Raw genomic sequence first — 20854 nt, forward strand, 5'->3', positions numbered from 1 at the left:
CTAAAGGTCATAGTGGTTTGAATACATTTTACATATTCTAATAAGAGATTCAGAAGAAACTGAAAAAGGGTGTGAGAGACAACAAAAGAATAAGGCCTGATACCTTTCCAGAATCTCAAGAACCCATTTGTCTTCAGGTTAACAAAAAACTGAGTGAATAAATAAAAAATCCACAATTAAAGACATAATAAAATTGCAAAATGTCAAAGAAAAGACAAACTGATTATTTAAAAAGGAACATTATACTCAATAAACGATACTCAACAAAAGATTGGAAAATACTCAAAATTTCTAGTCAGCTAAGTTATTAAACAGTTCCATGACAATAACATTTTCAAACAAAATAGTTCACCATTCAGAGATCTTTGCTTAGCAGTCCCCAACCTTTCCGGTATGAGGGACTAGTTTCATGGAAGACAGTTTTCCCCAAATTGGGGGAAGATGTTCGGAATGAAACCGTTCCACCTCAGATCGTCAGGCACTAGATTCTCATAAGGAGCATGAAATTGAGATCCCTTGCATGCGCAGTTCACAGTAGGGTTCACATTCCTATGAGAATTGGCAGAGCTGAGGTGGTAATGCTTGCCTGCCCTCTGCTCACCTACCATGTGCCCATGCCCAGTTCATAACAGGTCACTGACCAGTTGGCTGCTTGGGGACTGGGGACCCCTGCCTTTGCTAAAAGGAAACCGAACTCAAGAGGAAGTCAAGTTAAATGCAAGCAGCAACAAAGTAATCGGTAAACATGTTAGTAGACCTAGATAAACACTGCCTGTGAAAGGAAAAATACATACTTTTTGTTGAGAGGAGTGACTTATCTTGATGAATTTCAGAATAATTTAGCCTCTTTCTCACTTTTCTTGGGAGCCTACACATATTCTTTTCTCTTGTCCTTTGATATGAGTTTATAGGAGAAGACCCCAATGAAACATTAGTATTACTGTGACTAGATAAGTCTACTTAATTCTGGGGTGCAATAATTAACAAACCCATCAGCACCTAAGACATTTCTCTAATGTTAATGTTAGGTACACAGCTAAGGCTAGTCCTCAGAGAAGCAGCCTGCCTACAAAATCACACCTATAGGCAAAAATAGAGCAGCCTAGGGAAAACTCAGGCTGCACCTGCACAGATAAGTAGGCAGGGTCCAGCACAGAAGCCTTTTGTTCTTTGTGTGATTGGCAGGCTCCCAGGAAAAAGTGTCCTCCCCTTTTCAGACATGTACACGGTGGGCTCCATGGGAACTTGCGCAGGGAGAAGGAGGGCTTACCTAAACTAAGCCCAGTTATAGAAACAAGAGAAGTGGCACTTTGTGCTTGCCTAGAGACATACCCACAACTACGTAAGATAAGGGGAGTTGCACAGACAGCTTTACTAATAAGAGAAATCACTCAAACAGCTACAGAGATGAGAGGAGTTTCTTACAAAAGCTTTTGAATTCAACTGTAAAAACAGCAACCCACTAGGGCTCCCCTCTCCACTGTGCAGAGCTTTCTTCTTTTGCATATTAAACGTTCGCTCCCATCTCACCCTTTGCATCCACGCTCCTTCGGTCATGAGACAACGAACTGGGATAACACCTTAGACAACAAGACCAGTGACCATTGACCTGTTTCATTTTTATCGCCGTTGCCTACTCTCCAACTTCAATTCTTTGAAAATTCAGGTAGGAGTATAGCTAAAATGGTATGTAGAAGTAAATTTACGGCTTCAAGTGTATGTATTAGAAAACAAGAAACTGAAAATTAATGAACTAGAAAAAGAATAAACAAAAATAGAGAGTGAAACAGAGCACATGGAACAGAAAACAAAGACAATTAAGGTGGGCAAGGAAACCAAAAGCTGGTTCTTTTAACAAGCCATACTGACAGGAACCAAGAAAAGGAAGAGATTAAAATAAACAATATTAAGAATGAAAAAGATGTACATATAACTACTGAAGAAATTTTTTAAGTGAATAATCAACTTTGTGCCAACAAACTTGATAACCTAGATGAAATGGTAAATTTGTAATAAAAATATAAATAACCAATAATGATTCAAGAATAATAGAGAACATAGACCATAACCACTAAAGAAATTTAATCATTCATCATAAACCTCATTAACAGTAGGCTAAGATGGTTTACAGGCTTTTTTTTTTTTTTTTTTTTGAGACATTTCGCTTTTGTAGCCCAGGCTGGAGTGCAATGGCACAATCTCAGCTCACCGCAACCTCCACCTTCCGAGGTTTAAGCAATTCTCCTGCCTCAGCCTCCTGTGTAGCTGGAATTACTGGCATGTGCCACCACACCCAGCTAATTTTGTATAGCAGAGACGGGGTTTTGCCATGTTGGTCAGGCTGGTCTCAAACTCCCGACCTTCAGGGGATCCGCCCGCCTAGGCCCCCAAAGTGCTGGGATTATAGGCGTGAGTCACCGCTCCCAGCCAGTTTACAGGCTTTTCTTACCAAAACTATCAGAAGGGAACAAAAAAGAGGCAACCCCTTTGGCTTCTTCTATGAGGCGATAATCTTGACGCCAATAAAAACAGTAAAGAGAAAAATTAAAGGCCAGTTTCATTTATGAATATAGATGTAAATATCCTACATAAAATAATCACAAACCAAAACAATCAGAACCATTATGGCCTTTCTGGTTTATCCCAGGGATACAAGGATGTTAGAAAACTCTAGTAACGTTATTCATTGCATTAACAAGAGCAACAAACAGGTTATATTACATGATGATTAACATTTGTTAAGTTTCAGTATCCACTTACAGGCGTGTAAGTGGATTTTATGAGAAAAATCTCTTAGCAAAATAGGAATAGAAGATAATTTTGTTAACTTTCTTACATCATAAACACAAAGGTATTTAATGTTAGAGACAAGACAAGGATGCTTACCACTACTGTTTATTTTCAAAATTTTACTGGAGCACTTAAGGAACATAATCCAGACAAAACAATAAGAAACAGAAGAAATAAAAATGAAGAAATTCATTATTTCCCAGGCCATATTGTTCTATACACAGAAAATCCAAGAAATTCTGCAAATACTAGTATAACAGAATACAGCAAGGTTGCTGGATACATGACCAATGTACATAAATCAGGATCATTCTTACATTGTAACAGCAGCTAAGCTGTTAAGGAAAGTGACCTTAAGTGTGCCACTTACACCAGCCAAGTCTGCTTTAGCCTCCAGCCACTGCCCTGTGGTCCTCAAAAAAGAGCCCAGTGTACATAGACTAGCATTTATTGACCGTTTGGTGCCAGGGGCTGATGCAGTGCTTACATTATTTAATCATAAAAACAGCCCAGTAGGCATATTTGTCTTCATTTTAACAGACTGAACCTGTGACTTGGAGCATTAAGTAACCTGCCAAAGGTTCTACATATAGTAAGTTAGGCAAGCCTGGTACTACAACCCAAATCTGTGTGACCGCAAAGCCCGTCATGGTTTTAACCACATCCTGCCAGTAATTGTAAGGAACGTGATGATAACACCACTTTGCTCCTGGCCTCAACTTTCTTTTTACTTTGATATTTTAAGTGGTATTTTTAATAGGAAAAAAAAATTCTTACACCCTCAAGTTGTTTAGACAACATGAATAAACTAATGGAATTAGATAAATTAATTGTACTAGGAGCATTTCAGGATATTTCTGGAATAAATCTAGACAGAAGTGGCCCCGAAACGGCGATGTCAGAAGAGGTGCGTGAAAACTGGTGGAAGCCACGGGCGCCCAGTAGGACTGGGGCCCAGGGTTCAGTCGCAGGGCAGCGCCCAATCCCTATTCTGTTCACGCGCTGCCCGCTGGGACGCCCAGTTCTGCGGTGTCTCACAGCGCAGCTTCGCCCAGGTGCTCCACGTCTCCTGAGTGCTCATGAAGGGAAGAGAGGCCTGATTGACTTCTTCAATGTAGAGACCAAAGCCCAAGCAATACTGTGCAATCCAGTTGCCTCAGTATTGCCCTTGAAAATGGATTTCACGTTCATTCTAACAGCAGCAGGAACTATAGCCATCCTTGCTGCTGCTGCTACTGTAGCAACATTATTAACAGTAAAAAATCTGAGTTCTTTAAAGAAGTGGACAGCTAGGGATAATCAGAATACGAAAGAATCTGGTAAACAAAACAAACAAAAAACAACACGCCTATTTTCAAGATGGCAACCAAAATGGAACAGGAAAACACACAAGGAACTGGATAAGAAGGAACAGAGACCAGATGAAGAGGACGGGGAGGAACGGGGAACAGACCAAGGACTGGGAGAGAAGGAACAGGACACACATGTAAAAGTGAACGAAAAGCAACAGGGCAGCCAAATTTCGTAAGTGTAACATAAAACTTGGTTAATTACAAACAGGCAACACATGCCGATCAAATGAAGAGGGAGGGCGCTGGACCACACTGGGCTCTTTTTTGAGGACCACAGGGCAGTGGCTGGAGGCTAAAGCAGACTTGGCTGGTGTAAGTGGCACACTTAAGGTCACTTTCCTGTAAAACTGGTTTCCAGAGACAAGGGTCAGCGGCGGGCCAGCATCTTTTAGAATGGTGTGAGGAAAGGTACGTGGAGAGCAAGTTGTCAGTGTAATCTTATATCTTGACAGAAGTTTGACTTTTGATATTTCAAAGCCTGCGGCGGAAAAAAGAAAAAAAGCCTAAAATGTGCTCATCCCGCTCTCGCACAAGATCAGCAGCTCCCCCGGGGCTGGGCAGAGCGGAGCAGCGGGCACCGCACAATGCGCGCCAGCTCACAGAGCCGGGCGCGGCAGGCCTCGAGCCACAAGCGGAGTGCGCAGGCCGGCACACGGGCCCCTCGGGGAGGCGAGGCCTACGGGCGAGCCCTTCTGAGAGCAGGGGGTGAGGGGGCGGCGCCCGTCAGCCAGGGCAGCATCCTGCCGCCCTGACAAGCACGCCTCCAGTTGCCAAAACAACCCAAAAATGTGCCTCAAAACACGTTTGCAAAGCCCGGAGCCGGCCGGTCGCCTGCCTCTCACCTAGCCCGACGTCCTGCTGCCGCGCGAGGGCGAGCGAACCAACTCTGCTTCCTCTCCGCCTTTCCCCGATCCTCCCCGCCCCGCCTTCCCGCTTCTCCCGCCCCCGGATGGCTCAGCAGCCTCCATTTTCCAGATCTTTCTCGAACCCGCAGCTCCTTGGGCAGCCGTTGCCCGAGTGCTGACGGAAGCGGCCGAAGTCCGGGCCGGTAGCGGGCTCGGGCGCGGAGCGGAGGCTCGCGCGCCTCCCGGGCGGCCGACCGCGCAGGCGCAGGTCCCAGTAACCGCCGGTTGGAGGCGGCCGAACCGCAGTAGGGAGAGACCCAGGCGGCGGGAGGCGACGCAGGCTGCGGCGGGGACGGCATCTGCTCCTTCCGCGGGTTTCCGACTCCCTGCCCTAGATTTTCTGCCTTGCGACTTGGGGGTCCCCTCTCGTTTGCTTCTCGTAGGAGTCGCAATCCCAGCAGCAATAGCCCAGAAGAGGACGCGGTTCCCGTACCGAAGGCTTCATCACCAGCAGCCCGACCATCACGCGGCGGGATGTCTGTGGTTGGCATTGACCTCGGCTTTCTCAACTGCTACATCGCTGTCGCGAGGAGTGGCGGCATCGAGACCATCGCCAATGAGTACAGCGACAGGTGTACCCCGTAAGTGCCTCTGCTGAGCATCACCTCGACCCTAAGAAACGTTTTTCTCTCCCGCCCTTAGCGTTTGTCCTGTCTGCTGGCTTCCTCGGATTTTCCCCTAATGTGTGCGGAACCCCGAGATGACAGGTGCAGCCCGTCAACCGCAGTCCCTAGAGACCGCCACCCGGCGGTCGGACTTCCTTGCCCCGCAAAGCTGCTTTTCCTTCAAGGACGAGGGACTGCACTAGTTTGCGCAGCTCTCTTTTCTGTAGCCACGCACGCACGTCCCCTGCCTCCTCGTGCCGCTATCCCCTAACGCCTCTTTTGCTTGAGAGAAAGAGGTTGCTGTGGGACAGCCCCTGGCGTCCGGAACATCGAGAAAGGTCTCCGGTTGCCTCTAACGAGGTTTGCGTGGGATTATCAGCCGCGGGCAAGCAGCCCCGCACTAGCTCAGTAGAGTTCTTCATCCTGCCCTCCTTCCTTTCCCCGTCCCTCTGGGTGACAGCTTTTTCTCAGAAAAGTAAAAAGTCAGCTTCGGCTGCACACGTCAGAGATGAATTGCAGGTTCGTCTGGCCCCGAAAGCCTTTTTTTTTTTTTTTTTTTTTTTTTTTAAGAGCGAGGAGTGAAGCTTGTGGGGTTTTACAAAACCCAGTGCCCTTGAGAACTGGAGGTAATGGAGCCGGTTTCCAGGACCAGGTCAATGGTGCATTGATAGGGAGAGCCTCGGGATGAGAGTCACTGGCCTCATGCATTGGTAACTACGTCAGTTGCTGGAATGCGGCGGGGTTGGGTCGGACCAAAAGCGTGTTTCTGCAAAGTGAATTGTCGGAGTCGGGGGCAGCTGTCCCGTATAAACATGACTGTGGAGTGATTCTATTATGAACGCTTGATGAAAGGCTTAGGAGCGGTGTTATGTCATGGAAACATGTTTTCACATGTTCCGTTGTTTCTCTGGCCTGGGAAGTTTGTTGGCAAGGAATATAATGAAGTAATTCTGTAATATGAAAAACTAGCTGCCGCTTATAGGCTGCTGTTACTGGTAATTTTATGAGGAAATCAACTGTATGAAACTTGTATTACTTTTTACGGGAAGGTAATGTGGCATCTTAATTTGACCGTTCTGAATGATCCAAAATATAATACCTAAGCTATACTAAAACAAGGTCAGTGTCCAAATGGTCTTCAAATACCTCATTTACTATTCTGTAGACAGCTTTAAAATATGGCAAAGAGATCATTGAAGAGTAACTCACTTGAAGCAGTCTGTGCTTTGATTTCTTTCAAAGAAGATTTTGGAAGGTTTTATACCTTTTGTCTTAGATGTACACATTTCTTCTATTGAAATTTTAAACGTTTTGGACGTTTATATTTTCAATATATGGGCATAGATAAGGTAATCCTCAATACTGTTTGAATTCTTCTACTTTTTACATCATTTTCTGGCTTTTATGCACAATGGGAGACCAAAACAGTAACTGTGAAGTCGATGAATTCGTCTTTGCAAGGTTTTGTATTAAGCCACAACAAATACTGGCTTTCGCCAGAAAAGGACCGGAAATTTCACTCTCCACCTTCAGCAGAGTAGGGGTTAAAAATGGGAGCAATCTTTGGCTTCAGTGACTCAGTCTATAGAGAAAAAACTGAGAGGTAGTGTGGACATTCTTTTAGTCCTTAAAGCCATATCCTAAAAGATCAGAAACCATAACAATAAGAAAGATCGATCTACATTTCCAGGCTGAGAAATCTCATTAGTAGTGAGTGAACCTGTGATTCTTTAAAGAGCCTGGCCGGCCAGACTTTGAGAGTTCTTTAAAAAGTGGGCTTCTAGAGTCTTCTAAAAGTCTCTTTGTTACTGTATTTAGGCATATTGGCTGGTTCTGTGTGGCTGAGAAGTAATGTGATATTTCCGATTTGTGAGCTAGAAAGCCAATAGTAATATCTAGATTTAATGAGCCTAATCTAAACTAGAAAGTTCTTAAAGTGAAAGAATATTTCTCACTTAACTTGCATCAGCAAGTCTTCTCTCCATGGCTGGGCACTGTCATTTACTTCAAAAGTGTATTTTTTTATTATTGTTTCTGAACAAAAGTCCTTCATGGTAGTCTAGTGCTCTTACACTATGTATTACTTTGTGGGTCCAGTTGTTGAGGAAAAACATAGCCCTTTCAGACCTCAGGACGTTTATCCATCAATTCAACACCGATCATACAAAAAGCATTGTAACTATTAGATAACCTTTAACTTTTCTAATACACCACAGTATTTAATAACACACATAAATAAAATGTTACCTTTGCAAATGTTTTTCATATTCCAATTGCTTACATCAAGGTAATGTGACATATTTCTAAGATGCGAATACATTATAAAATGATCCTGTGAGAAGAGGAAAGAAATGTTCAATTTAGTTGTTTTCAGCATTCATACTTTTTTACATTTCTTTCATTAGCATACTTGATTGCTTATAGTTGAGAGGATCCTGTATAAACCAAGAAGGACAGTTTAATGAAAAAGAACCAAGTTTTGACCTGTAATTAAGGGACAAAAGACAAGTTAATTTAACCTATTTATTCAGATTCACCTTCTGTAAAGTTGGAGTGGTTATACTAGCCTCTCATCTCCTGCATAAGTTGAAGAGGGAGAGAGAAATTATGCATAAACTGAAGAGACAAAATACTTTTTCTGAACATTTTCTTATTGAAAAATTATTACATATGCTCATTATAAAAAATACTGGCACATTAAAAGATGAAATTAAAAATTGTAATTCCTCCAGATGGTTTTCTGTGTGTTTTCAAAGTGAAGGGGAAGTATATACTTTATGTTTAGTAACCTTTTTCTTTTTTTCTTTCTTTTTTTTTTTTTTTTTGTAAGACGTAGTCTTGCTCTTGTTGCCCAGGCTAGAGTGCAGTGGCGCATTTTCAGCTTACTGCAACTTCCGCCTCCTGGGTTCAAGCGATTCTCCTGCCTCAGCCTCCCAAGTAGCTGGAATTACAGGCACCCAACACCACACCCAGCTAATTTTTGTATTTTTAGTAGAGACGGGGTTTCACCATGTTGTCCAGGCTGGTGTCAAACTCCTGACTTCAGGTGATCCATCCGCCTCAGCCTCCCAAAGTGCTGAGATTACAGGTGTGAACCACTGCACCCAGCCTATGTTTAGTAACCTTTTTCTATGTAAAACATACGTATTTCTATACTATCAGTTGTAGTGTCTGTATAATCACAGTAATTTAATTCATACCCTGTTAGACATTCAGGTTGTTTATAATACTTTGTAAACAGTGTTGCAATAACTATCTTTGTAACTAAATTTTTGATCCTTCAAGTAAATTCCTAGAAGTAGAATTCCTGAGTGTCCACGTTTTCAAAGGTCTGGTACATGTCTGTTTTGTTCACTTAAGTATGGATGTGGGGATTAGAGTTTCCATCCCAGGCTTAAATATACCAAGGTGATTAGTTTCACACAAGGGGAAAAAAGCAATGCCAAGAATCGTCATTAAGTATCAAATTAAAGCATGTGGTAAATTGGAATAGAGATTGCTATGTGCTAAGCAAGCATTGTCATATGTATCACAATTCTATGAGTTTGATCATACTAGCTATCTTTTTTTCCATAAGAAGCCTAAAGCAAAGTTAAATAACTTGGCCAAGAATTAGTAAAACAGTGAATTGGACTCTGTTTCAGGCCTCTCTGACCCTAGAACCCAAATGTCTTTCCAGTATCCGTTGTTGTAAGTGTGGCATGTGTGTAACTAGGTTAATGATGAAAGGAACAAAATACCTAGTTGAGCAGTTATTGTACAGGAAAGCATCTTTGCTCTACTATCAGTAAAAGTCTAATTTTATCTAGTTTCTAAGAAATACTATCTTTTTAAAAAACATTATTTTAATAATTCTTAAAATTTTTTTTGACACAGGGTCTTGGTCTGTTGCCCAGGCTGGAGTACAGTGGTGCAGTCATAGCTCACTGCAGCCTTGAGATCCTGGGCTCAAAGGATCCTCCCACCTCAGCTTCCTGAGTAGCTGGGAGTACAGGTGCATGCCACCATGCCCCACTAATTTTATTTTTTTTCCAACAGAAATAAGGTCTTGCCATATTTCCTAGGCTAGTCGCGAACTCCTGGCCTCAAGCCATCCTCCCATCTTGGCCTCCCAAAGTGCTGGGATTATAGGTGTAAACCAACATGCCCAGCCAATAATTCTTTAAGTCATGTTAAGGACATGTAAAATTCTTACTTTGTTTTTAAAATTCATAAAAAATACATACAAAACAAATGTTAGTGTAAACATTTGGAGAAAAAGTAGTGTGGAAGACAATAAACTACTATTAATAATGGATATATACTTCTCAGAGATAGAATTATGAAGGAGGTGCTTTTAATTTATGGTCTGTAATGAATACTTTGTAGTAGGGAATATGGATTTTCTTTAAATGAAACTGAAGATTTTTGTTAGGTATATTTTATCATCAAAATTCTGTATGATTCTTCAACATTCAGTTCTCTGGTTTTCTGTCTTATTTTTTCCTATTTCTTTACTAGTGTATGAATAATCTGGAAATATGGGAAAATGCTGTTTAAACGCTGTGTTTCAGATGAATGAGACCCCTCTTAAATGCATGAAAATAGAAATCACTTTGTTACATTAAAAACAACAGCACATAGAAAATGTTAACTCCAGGGGTTAACTGTAACTATAATAGATGGGCATTTTCTGGTGCTGGCAGTTTGGGATGAAGAAGAGGCTTTTACCTTTTTTTGTTAAATATTCTTTTTACTACATGAGTTGGTTTTATATGTTTTACTATTTGAGCTTATATTTTATTTAAAATATTTTAAATGCTGAAGAATTACACAAAGTAAGTCTCCCCCTTTATCCCTTCCCAACCACCTCCTAAAGTTTGATTTGTTTCTAGCTATACGAGTATGTGATTATATGTATGTAACTGGGATTTTTTTTTAACAAAAGCAGAATTACATTACATTCTGCTTTCATTAAAAAATATTTTTTAAATATTTTGTAAATCGTTTTCTTTTCACCTCAAAATATTGTGGATATCTTCTCAAACTTATGGCTTTAATTTACCTCATTCTTTTTGCTAGCTGTATAATATCCCATTGATATATTGACTGTTATGGGCATTTCAAGTTAATATTTTGCTAGTGACATACAAAAATTCAGTTAATACCTTTGCTTTTTTTAAATCAAATTTGCTGAGAAGAGTGAAAAGCCAGGTGATTTCTAAATGTTTAACATTGAACTGACTTCCTTAAGCACTGAAAAAAAAAAAAGGTTTAACATAGCACTGACAGTCTTTTGTTATGTGGTCATTATAAATTAATGAGTATAGTTGTGTTGTGATAAAACTTTATTTACAAAAATAGGTTGCAGGTTGTGGTAGTTTTCAAACTCCTGGTCTAAGCAATTATAACCAAAAGAATTTTAACATTGTTATGCATTGATATTTGTGTTTGAACCAAGTGAATTATAGGTAATATGAGTTTTTCAAATAATGTATCTAATATAATAATAGTTAAATAATGTATCAAATTTAATGTAGCTAGTATACCTAATCAGCTTTTAAAATATTGTGTACCTATGTAAATATTTGTGTGGTTTCTCCTAATGGCTTCAAGCTGATTTATTTATCATTACATTTACTAAGCATTTGAAAACTCTTAAATTATTATTGTTTATATATTGTTAAATGTTTAATTCTTTGTCCATAATGAAAAGCTGAAAGCTTTGTTATTACTAAATCATATGTGCCTAGGGGTCTTATTTTTAAATAGCAAGCTAGAAAGCAAATTGCAACAGTGAGCTTTTTTGAGAGCATTCTTCCCCCTCCCTCCTTCTAGGGCAACATTTTTTCCAAATAATTTGAGAAACAATATCCAGATGTTTTCTTTGCTGTAGAATTTTGTAGTTCCCTTAATTTGTTCATAAGCATTGAAATTCTCCAAGAAAGGGATGTTTTTCCCAAGCTTACTTGAACGTCTGAGGAACTATGTTTCATAGAGCACCATTTTGGAAATGTTCTAGGGCAGAGGTTCTCAACTGGAGGTGATTTTGCCTCTGAAGGGATAACTGACAGAATGAGATATTTTGGGGTATGTCACAACTGAGGTCGAAAGAGGAGGTACTGCTGGCATCTAGTGGTTGGAGGCAAGGAATACTCCTAATATCCTACAGTGCACACAGTACAGCCCCAGTGACCCAACAAAGAATTACCTGGGCCAAGATGTCAGTAGTGCCAAGGTAGAGAAATCCTGCCCTGTAGACATCTTGGCAAGCATAGTTGAAACTATTTGCTCAGCCTGTGATTTAAACCTATGGATTACACTAATAGCAGAGGGTGAAGAGTAATTGTGATTTTATACAACTGGCAAGGAAAAGAAAAGGGCTGTTTTTAAAGCTTAGAGAGTGAGTAGTGAATCTTAATGGAGAATAATAAGGAGCAAACAAACTTAGCGCTGAGCTCTTAGGCAACAAATCTCTTCTGGTAGTATGTATTTTCTCCAACCTAATCATGCTTGGTCTTATAAAAATAAACTTTTTGAGAGAGGAAGAAAATCCTAAATTTTAAGGAGAAAATACAGATACAGCTTTCTTAAAGTAACATCTTGTCCTCTGATTTTTATGCCCCTCTATTGCTAAAAGGAACATAGGATATTTAGAAATCTTCATTGTTTAGAATTTTGTGGTACTTTCTGATAATCTGAGATTACCACACAATAGCAAAAGCAGATTGGATATTATAGATTTGAACTGCATTGAAAACCCTCCCTTTATTTTAGCCATAAAATGACATTTCTAAATAGTAGTTGAAATAATCAATACAAAGTAAATATAGATTATGCTGTATACACTTGGATAAACTGTATCTTTTTCTGTGAAAACTCTTACATCAGCCTAATATGTGTTATAATGTGTCTATTTCCCTTGCTATTACTAATGTAAAAGTTCTGAGAGCAAATAGGTATTTAATTTATTTGAGTTTTTCTGAAAGTACTTGGCAGATATTTTTTATTTAATGATTGTAACATCCTGGAATGTATTTGAAAGAAAATTGAAGGAGTTTGAAGGGTGCCTTTATGAAATGGGTTTTCTATGTATTTGAAACTGGGCATTTCCAAACCTGGTTAAATGACAGATTTTTTAACTTTAAAAATTGTCTGCTTTTAACTTCAGAGAATATCTGATACTGGTAACTGTTCAGCTTTCTTCGTGAAGTAATGCATGTATGAAACATATTTCAAGGAACCAGCGCTTAATGGTAGTTGAATCTGAATCTTATTTAGCTCTACTGTTCTAACAAAAATTAAACTCTTGAGAATCAACCTACAAATAAAATGTTCAGTGTAGTCAAGTGATGGTAGCCTACTATTGAAAAATTAGAAGTATTTGGAAGTGTGTCCAAATAATGGAGTTGGGAACAAGATGGGCTATAAGGTAGACTGAGAAATGGCAAACCTATATTTTCTCTAATAGGTGAGTTTTAGGGTGGAATGCCAACATCTACACATTACCATATTGGATATGTAAGTTTTTACTCTGGCAGAGAATATGTTGAATCAAGGAGTTATTTATAAGATATGTGAAGATGTCATCTAAGCCACTGATTCCTGCTGTTCCCTTATTTTCCTGTTTTTCACCAAATCACAACTAAAGACCAGTAACTTCCATTTCCTCTTTAATCTGATCATCACTTTTAACATTTCAGTTCTAAGTATGTATTTGCTTGGATGCCTCAAAGCTACCTGAAGCCTACCGTGTTCAAAATAGAGTTTGTGACTGTCCTGTCCCCAAACCTATCTTTCTTAGAAAATTTTCTGTCTCATTGAGTGCAACTAGAAACCTAGACATTATTCTTGTCACTTGCCTTTTCCTACTCTCTAGTCCAACACTGCCCATTAAAAGCATATGAGCTACACAGGTAATTTTAAATGTTTTAATGGAGCCAGGTACAGTGGCTCACACCTGTAATCCCAGCACTTTTGGGAGGCCAAGGCAGGTGGATCACTTGAGCCTAGGAGACTAGCCTGGGCAACATTGTAGAGATAGGTGTCTACAAAAAATTTTTAAAATTTTTTTAAAAAATAGCTGAGTAGTCCCAGCTGCTCAGAAGGCTAAGATAGGAGGATCACTTGAGCCCTGCAGGTCAAGGCCACAGTGACCATGATTGTGCCACTGCACTCCAGCCTGAGTGACAGAGCAAGACCCTGTCTCCAAAAAAAAAATTCCAATAGTTACATTAAAAAGGCAAAATGAAGCAAGTGAGATTAATTTTAATATATTTTATTTAATTCAGTATATCCAAAATTTTATCTCAATATATAATCAATATTTTTAAATTGAGATATTTTACTTTTTTAGTATTAAATTTTTAGAATCTAGAGCACAGATGTCCAACCATTTGGCTTCCCTGAGCCCCACTGGAAGAAGAAGAATTGTCTTGGGCCACATATAAAGTACACTAACACCGAAGATAGCTGATGAGCTAGAAAAAAGGTCCATGCATCATTTTTGTGATATCTGCCACCACAGACAAAAAAGTCCCTGCATTCAAACGGTTGGACACCCATGGTCTAGAGTTTATTTTACACTTTGTATAAGCACATCTCAATTCAGACTAGCCACATTTCATGTGCATAATAACCACATATGGCTGGTGGCTAGTGGCTACCATATGGGATGGTGAAGATCTAGTCTGTCACCAAGTCCTTTAAGTTTCCTCCTAAATATCTCTTTTTTCTTCTTGTGTCCCAGCTGTCACCATCCTGATATAGATTACTGGTAACTTTTTACTCTCCTCTCATCAGTTAACACTATGGTCAATATGATCTCCAACAAACTCTCTACCACTTTTATCCCACATCATTTACTCTTCCTTGAAATCTTATTTCCTTGAGTAAGCCTTCCTGACTCTCCTCCTCTAGGTTAATTCTTGCTGTTACAAACTTTCATAGCACCATGGTCACCTTCTGTTATAGCACCTGGTTTACTTTCTTTTGTATGAGTCTATAGCGCTGTGAGATCCAAGAGAGCCAAAACCGTATTTTCTTTCATTATTATATCCCTAGCAACTAACAGTGTGCCAGGCATATAGTAACTATTAACAAATGTGTTAAATTGACTAAATTAACTTTTTAACTGTTAGCTTTCCCTGAAAATCCAGTAGTCCCCAGCAGAACAATATGTTGTTCAGCCCTTGGAAAGTACTACTCTGGAATATTGCCTCTCCAGTTTGTATTATATATCAGTAGGTAGGGTCCTCTCCATAATTCAGAAATGTTTAATGAATCCTCATTGAAATTTAATCTTCATTAACTGAATAAATTTTAAGATTATGATCTGGCACCTGAGACCCTATATAATCTGACCTTGATACTATCTTATCAAATTGTCCTATGAAACTAGCCAAGTTGTATTCTTTTTGTTTTCTCCCTGGCCGAGTCCAAATTATATTCTTCTAGTCCTCAAATAAGCATTACCTTAGGAACCATTATTCCATTCATTAAGTAGTTTTATTATGTCCTAGAAAAAGATCTAGGCTAGAAGATCTAGGCTAGTGCTATCCAGTAGAACTTTCTGTTGTATATTTGTTCTGCGTATATTCAGTTCTCTGTATATCTGCTACCTACAAGTGGCTGTTGAGCACCTGAAATGTGACTAGTCCTGAGAAACTGAATATTCTAGTTAATTTAAATTGTACTAGCACCACATGACTTGTGGCTACCATATTAGATAGTGCAGATCAAGGCAGTGGATACCTGTTACCTCGCCTTCATGGAGTTCACGTTCTGGCTTCTGGTACTGAGATACAGTCACTAAATGAATTGTATGAGATGGTAATACATACTATGGAGAAAAATAAAATTGGGTAAACAGTGTGAGGTATGTGTTGGGGAGGAGTAGGAATGTTGTTTATATAGGATGGTGAGGATAGGTGTTTCCGATAAGCTGACATTTGAGCAGAGACCTGAAAGGAGTGAAAGCACAGGCCTTATGGATGTATTTTCTGAACACTTTAGAAAGAGAGAACAGCATTTACAAAGGCCCTGAGGCAAAAGGGTGCTTGGCGTATTCTAGAAATAGCAAGGAGATCAGTATGCCTCCTAGATTGAATTTGCAGGGTAGAGCAGCCAAGGACCAGACCATGAAAGGCTTTATTGGCTGTTAGGGGGACCCAAGCTTTTACTTCATGAGATAGGACACCACTGGAGGATTATTTCACGATCAGAGAACAGCAGCGTTTCGTGATCTTAGTTTTTAAGTGGATCACTTTGACTACTACATGGAGACTACTACATGGAGAATGATACCTATATATCAGGATTGTCTTTTTCTGCAAGACAAATAGGTATTAAATTTTTCTCTCCTTTCAAGTCTTAATTCAAGAAGTCACCTCTGTTGTGTAGAAGTGATTATTCTCTTCTTTGCTAGTATTATTCTTAATTCTATATATTCTATTGATTTTTTTTCAATAGACTATGTATTCTCCAAGACAGGTATTGTGACTTGTATACACGGAGTGCCTATAAATGTTTGTTGATTCAATGTAGTTTCTTGTAGTTATAACTGAAATCATGGAAACATTTTCTTGAATCATAACATGAAAGGGTATTTTGATGAAGATGTTATTCTGTGCTTGCTCTGTTATTATTCTATGCTATTACATTTAAATGTGGTTGTTAAAATACAATACTTTACATAATGTTTACTATGTGCCAATTATTGTTCAAAGAATTTACCTATTTCCATTCTCTTAATTCTCATATAATCATATGAGCAGATATTATCACTATCTTCTAGACGAGAAGCTGAAGCACCCAGTGGTTATATAATTTCCACAAGGTTAAGTGGCAAAGCCAGGATTTGGCCTTTTTAACTGTTTACCTTCCCTAAAAATCCATTGGTCAACATGGTTGAGTTTTCTTCTAAGGGGTCATAGATCAATATAATTTGAAAAACAGTTTTGGAGATCAACATTGTATTGCCAGCTATTAGGACATTTTTTTTTTAATTGTAACATTTATTCTGACCACCATTTTATTATATAGGGAAGCTTTAAAATAAATTTTTGATTTGCATAACCTATTTTAAAAATAATATATCGTTATATTTCTCCTTTTAAATTTATTTTTGTGTAAGGAGAAGCAAAATAATAGCACAATAATAGAAAAGTACCATGGAACAAACTTTGTTTTTCTGGTTTAGGGCCTGTATATCATTGGGATCAAGAACTCGAGCCATTGGAAATGCAGCGAAGAGCCAGGTAAATTGTTAATGTGGATGTTTTGACTTACAGGAAGAATTAACTGAACATTGGTAACTAAGTTCCGTAAGTTATGTTAAGAGTGAATAAGACAGTGAGGAAAATAGAACAGGTACTTTGTTTTTAGATATAATTTGCTTTGGGTTGTAAAATATTTCTTGAATTTTATTTTTTTTAAATATTTTTTAGTTGTGAAGTTAGGGTGTGCTACTATGTGACATCAGTTTTTCCCTGAATGGTGTCGAAGGTGACCATCCAGGGAATAATGAGGGATATTCTGTCTAGAACATACATTTGAATGACAGGTAAGTAACATCTTTGTAAAATAAGGTGGGAAAAATGAAAGAACTAATTTCCAGAGTAACTCAATGTGGTACCACTAATTTACCTAGAATTTGTTGAAGTATTTATATTTTTAGGCTTTTGTAATCCTTACGATTAGAACGTTGACTTTTAACATTCCATATTATAGATCGATTTTCCTTTGACTTTCATTACTTCCCTGAACCAAAAGCCCTTAACAATTACTTCTTGCATTTTATATATATCTGGGTCTTATATCTCACATTCTGGCTGACCTTCTAAGTGTGTCACAGATAATCGGAGTCTCTAAAAGCAACCTTTAAAGTCATTTCTCCTAAGGAGCTAAAGAGAACAACATAGTAATTCAGCATCCCTATAGTTTTCATCTCATAATTGAAAATCAAGGTCTATTTGGCTTTAAAGGTCACTAGGATTATAGCAACTGGATCTCAGTAATATTCTGTAATTTGAACTGCATATTCTAGTTAAAGAAAAAATTGCTTTGCAAAAATGCAAGCCATTTACAATTTAAGACACTTTCACTTAGCACTATGCTACATGGAAGGGATTTTAATTTACTAGCCTAGGAGCAATCCATAGCAATGGAAGCAACATACTAGCACATGAAGATTTTCACAAAGAATTAGATATGGAGAGAAAAAGAAAAACTAGACAATAATAAACCAGTTTAAATTAAAACACAGAAATGGAAGTGGAAAGAAATAGTCAAAGATACAGGTTGCATATCCCTTATAAGAAATGCTTGGGACCAGAAGTATACAGATTTTGTATTTTTTCAGATTTTGGAATGTTTGCATGATACAGGTTGACCATCCCAAATCCTGAAGTCCAAAATGCTCCAAAATCTGAAACTTTCTAAGTGACAACATGATGCGCAATGGAAATGCTCAGTGAAGTATTATATTTCAGATTTTTGGATTTGGGATGCTCAGCTCATACTGATTCACTAGAGCAAAAGCGTTGAGGAACACCAAAAAGATGAGTTGTAGATATTTGTTATTTGAAATGTTTTAAAGGTTTGTTCTTTCTCTTCTGAAGACATTAATTTTGAATCTAACATTCCCAGGATAGGTGGAGAATTTGGGAGGTAGGTGTTAAAATGTGTACATTCTCATTGTATGACTTTACCATCAGTTGGAAACCAGAAAAATGAATGATTATGTGTAATCCTAAACTTAGATGTGTAGGATAAAGGAACTTGGTGGTTGTCAAGTATTAGGATAGAATTTTATTTTGCATTTATTAAGTAACTGATAAATACAAATGTTTACTGCCAACAGATAGTCACGAATGTAAGAAATACGATTCATGGCTTCAAAAAGCTTCACGGGCGATCATTTGATGATCCCATTGTGCAGACTGAAAGGATCAGGCTTCCCTATGAACTGCAGAAGATGCCTAATGGAAGTGCAGGAGTTAAGGTGAGCTTTATATTCCCAGGGTTACAAACATATCTTCAAATTAAGGAAACCCAATATGATAATATTGCTATTTGTAGTTTGACCTTTTTCCTCTAGATACAGTACATACACACCCAAGAGGTAATAGTTTTTGTAATAATTTTAGTGAATGCCAGGAGATCTAATTTAGATAATTTTTTCATTCAAATCACACTGTTATTGTCAAGGAAAAAAATGGTTATTGAGACTCAAGAGAATAGTTTTTAGGGGATAAAAATAAAGGTATATAGGATTCAAAAGAATAGACCCAAAAAGTTTGTTAATTCAGAAGAATGGACTCAAAAGTTATGTTAATTGCTATAATGAGTTTAATGAGTTCTAATTTAGAAGAATCTTATACTATAAATGTTAAAGCATATTTGTCTTCCAAGTAAGACTTGAATTCTGAATTTTTAATTTTATATTTTGAGATAGTTGTACATTAGTTAACCAAAATATGTTTGTGCTGATTTTTTTCAAAAACTAGCCTCATGACACATGGAACTACTATATGGCCCAGAAATTCCACTCCTGGGCTTATACCCAAGGGAATTGAAACATATGTGCACACAAAAACTTGTACATGAATGTTCATAAAAGCTTTGTTCATAATAGCCAAAAAGTGGAAACGATACAAGTTTCTATCAACTGATGAGTAGATATACAAAATGTGGTATATCTTAACACATGGAATATTATTTGCCCATAAAAAGGAATGGAGTACTGATATGTGCTACAACATGTATGAACTTTGAAAACATGCCAAGTGATGAAAGAAGCCAGATACAAAAGGCCACACACTGTATGATTCCTTTTATATAGAATGTTCAGAGTAGGACAAATTCATAGAAACAAAGTCAGATTAGTGGTTGCTAAGGGTTAAGGGGAAGGAAAAATAGAGAGTGACTGCTAATGGGTTTCTTTTTGGGTGATGAAAATGTTCTGCAATTAGATAATGGTGATCAGCGCACAGCTTTGTGAAGATACTGAATTGTACACTTCAGAAGGATAAACTTATTGCTGTGCAAATTATCTCTTATTTTTAGTAAGTAATTTTAGACTTGATGTATGTGTTACGGATATGTACACAGTTCCATTTTTAGAAGAGCATTCTGACTAAAAGGTGGATGATGAATCTTAGTAAGGATACAGGAGGCTGTTAAAATTGTTGAGGAAGACACCATGAGAAGTTGAAGACGGAACAAATTGTGAAGCCATAGTTCAGGTGAAATTTTCAGGTTACTAAACTGAGAAGCTGGATGGGTTATGATAGTAACAACTGAGATAAAATAATATTCAAGTATCTTTTATATAGGGTAAGCTCTGGTTAATAGGTACCTAGAGCAGTTTTATTCTACTCCAGTTTAAAATTTGAACTACTTAATTTTACAAGTAGTTTAACTTATAAAAGTGAAAACTAATGATCAGGCTTTGAGAATAGGCTGAGAAAAACACAATAATGTTTTTAAAGAAAGGCAGAACCAAAGTTTTGAGTGATATTATTTTATACATTCACAGTAAGTGCCTGTAAGGTAGTAGAAAAAGTTTTGAAACATCACCTTTTGAAGACTTAAGAAAATCAATGTTCAACTCCTCAAGCATGTTATACATTTGTTTTTTATACATTTATTTAAATTGATTTCATCTAACTGATTTGTTTTTCTAAGACGAGCCGAGCGGACACAAAAGAACCAGCGGGTAGGCAAGTGTAGGAGCAAAACCTGCAAGTTTATTTTTGGTCACCTAGCTTCAGGGAAAGAAGGTGGGTAGGGAGAAGTCTGTCGGCCTCCGGCAAAGGAGGCCGGCAGAGTCCCCCGGTGGGGCTCTCGGATGGAGTTCCCACAGTCCTGACATCCCGACAGGAGTGGGGCTGTGAGAAGGCCGCATGGCTCACTGGCGGAGAGCGGCTTTTCTAGGAGTGGGAGGGCAATAGGCGGGGCACGGACGTGTCAGGGGGCGTTCCGCAGGTGCGACCAGGTAAATCTTGGTCTCTTCGGATTGAGGTCACCTGGCGCATACCCAGTTGGTCTGCACCCTCCCGGGCGCCGGCTGCAATTTCGCGCGCGCGGGAAGAGCTGGTGGTGAAGAAGAACCCAGAAGTGCACCATCTTGCCTCCGTTCGTCCAAACAGTCCAACCTTTTATTGATAATAGTGATAAAGGGGCGCCGTGGTCTGTCCGGCTACTTCCTGCTGTTAAGGGG

General features: G+C 38.7%; 1 protein-coding gene across 3 annotated transcripts in view; it reads left to right on the top strand.

The window, feature by feature from the left end:
- The first annotated feature begins 4796 nt into the window (after positions 1-4796).
- The window catches only part of HSPA4L (heat shock 70kDa protein 4-like), a 60194-nt gene continuing 44136 nt past the window's right edge, over positions 4797-20854 (top strand). The window contains exons 1-4 of one of the 3 annotated variants that reach the window (XM_011935596.1): positions 4797-5030; positions 5431-5628; positions 16832-16889; positions 18494-18634. In XM_011935596.1, coding sequence (XP_011790986.1) covers positions 5522-5628; positions 16832-16889; positions 18494-18634 — 306 coding nt within the window. In that variant the 5' untranslated portion in view covers positions 4797-5030; positions 5431-5521. Of the gene's footprint in view, positions 5629-6543; positions 6702-16831; positions 16890-18493; positions 18635-20854 lie in introns of those variants that run through there. The other 2 variants (XM_011935594.1, XM_011935597.1) reach the window with 2 other exon arrangements.

The sequence above is a fragment of the Colobus angolensis genome, unplaced genomic scaffold (assembly GCF_000951035.1).
Source record: "Colobus angolensis palliatus isolate OR3802 unplaced genomic scaffold, Cang.pa_1.0 Scaffold145, whole genome shotgun sequence".
In the NCBI taxonomy this organism is placed as follows: Eukaryota; Metazoa; Chordata; class Mammalia; order Primates; family Cercopithecidae; genus Colobus; species Colobus angolensis.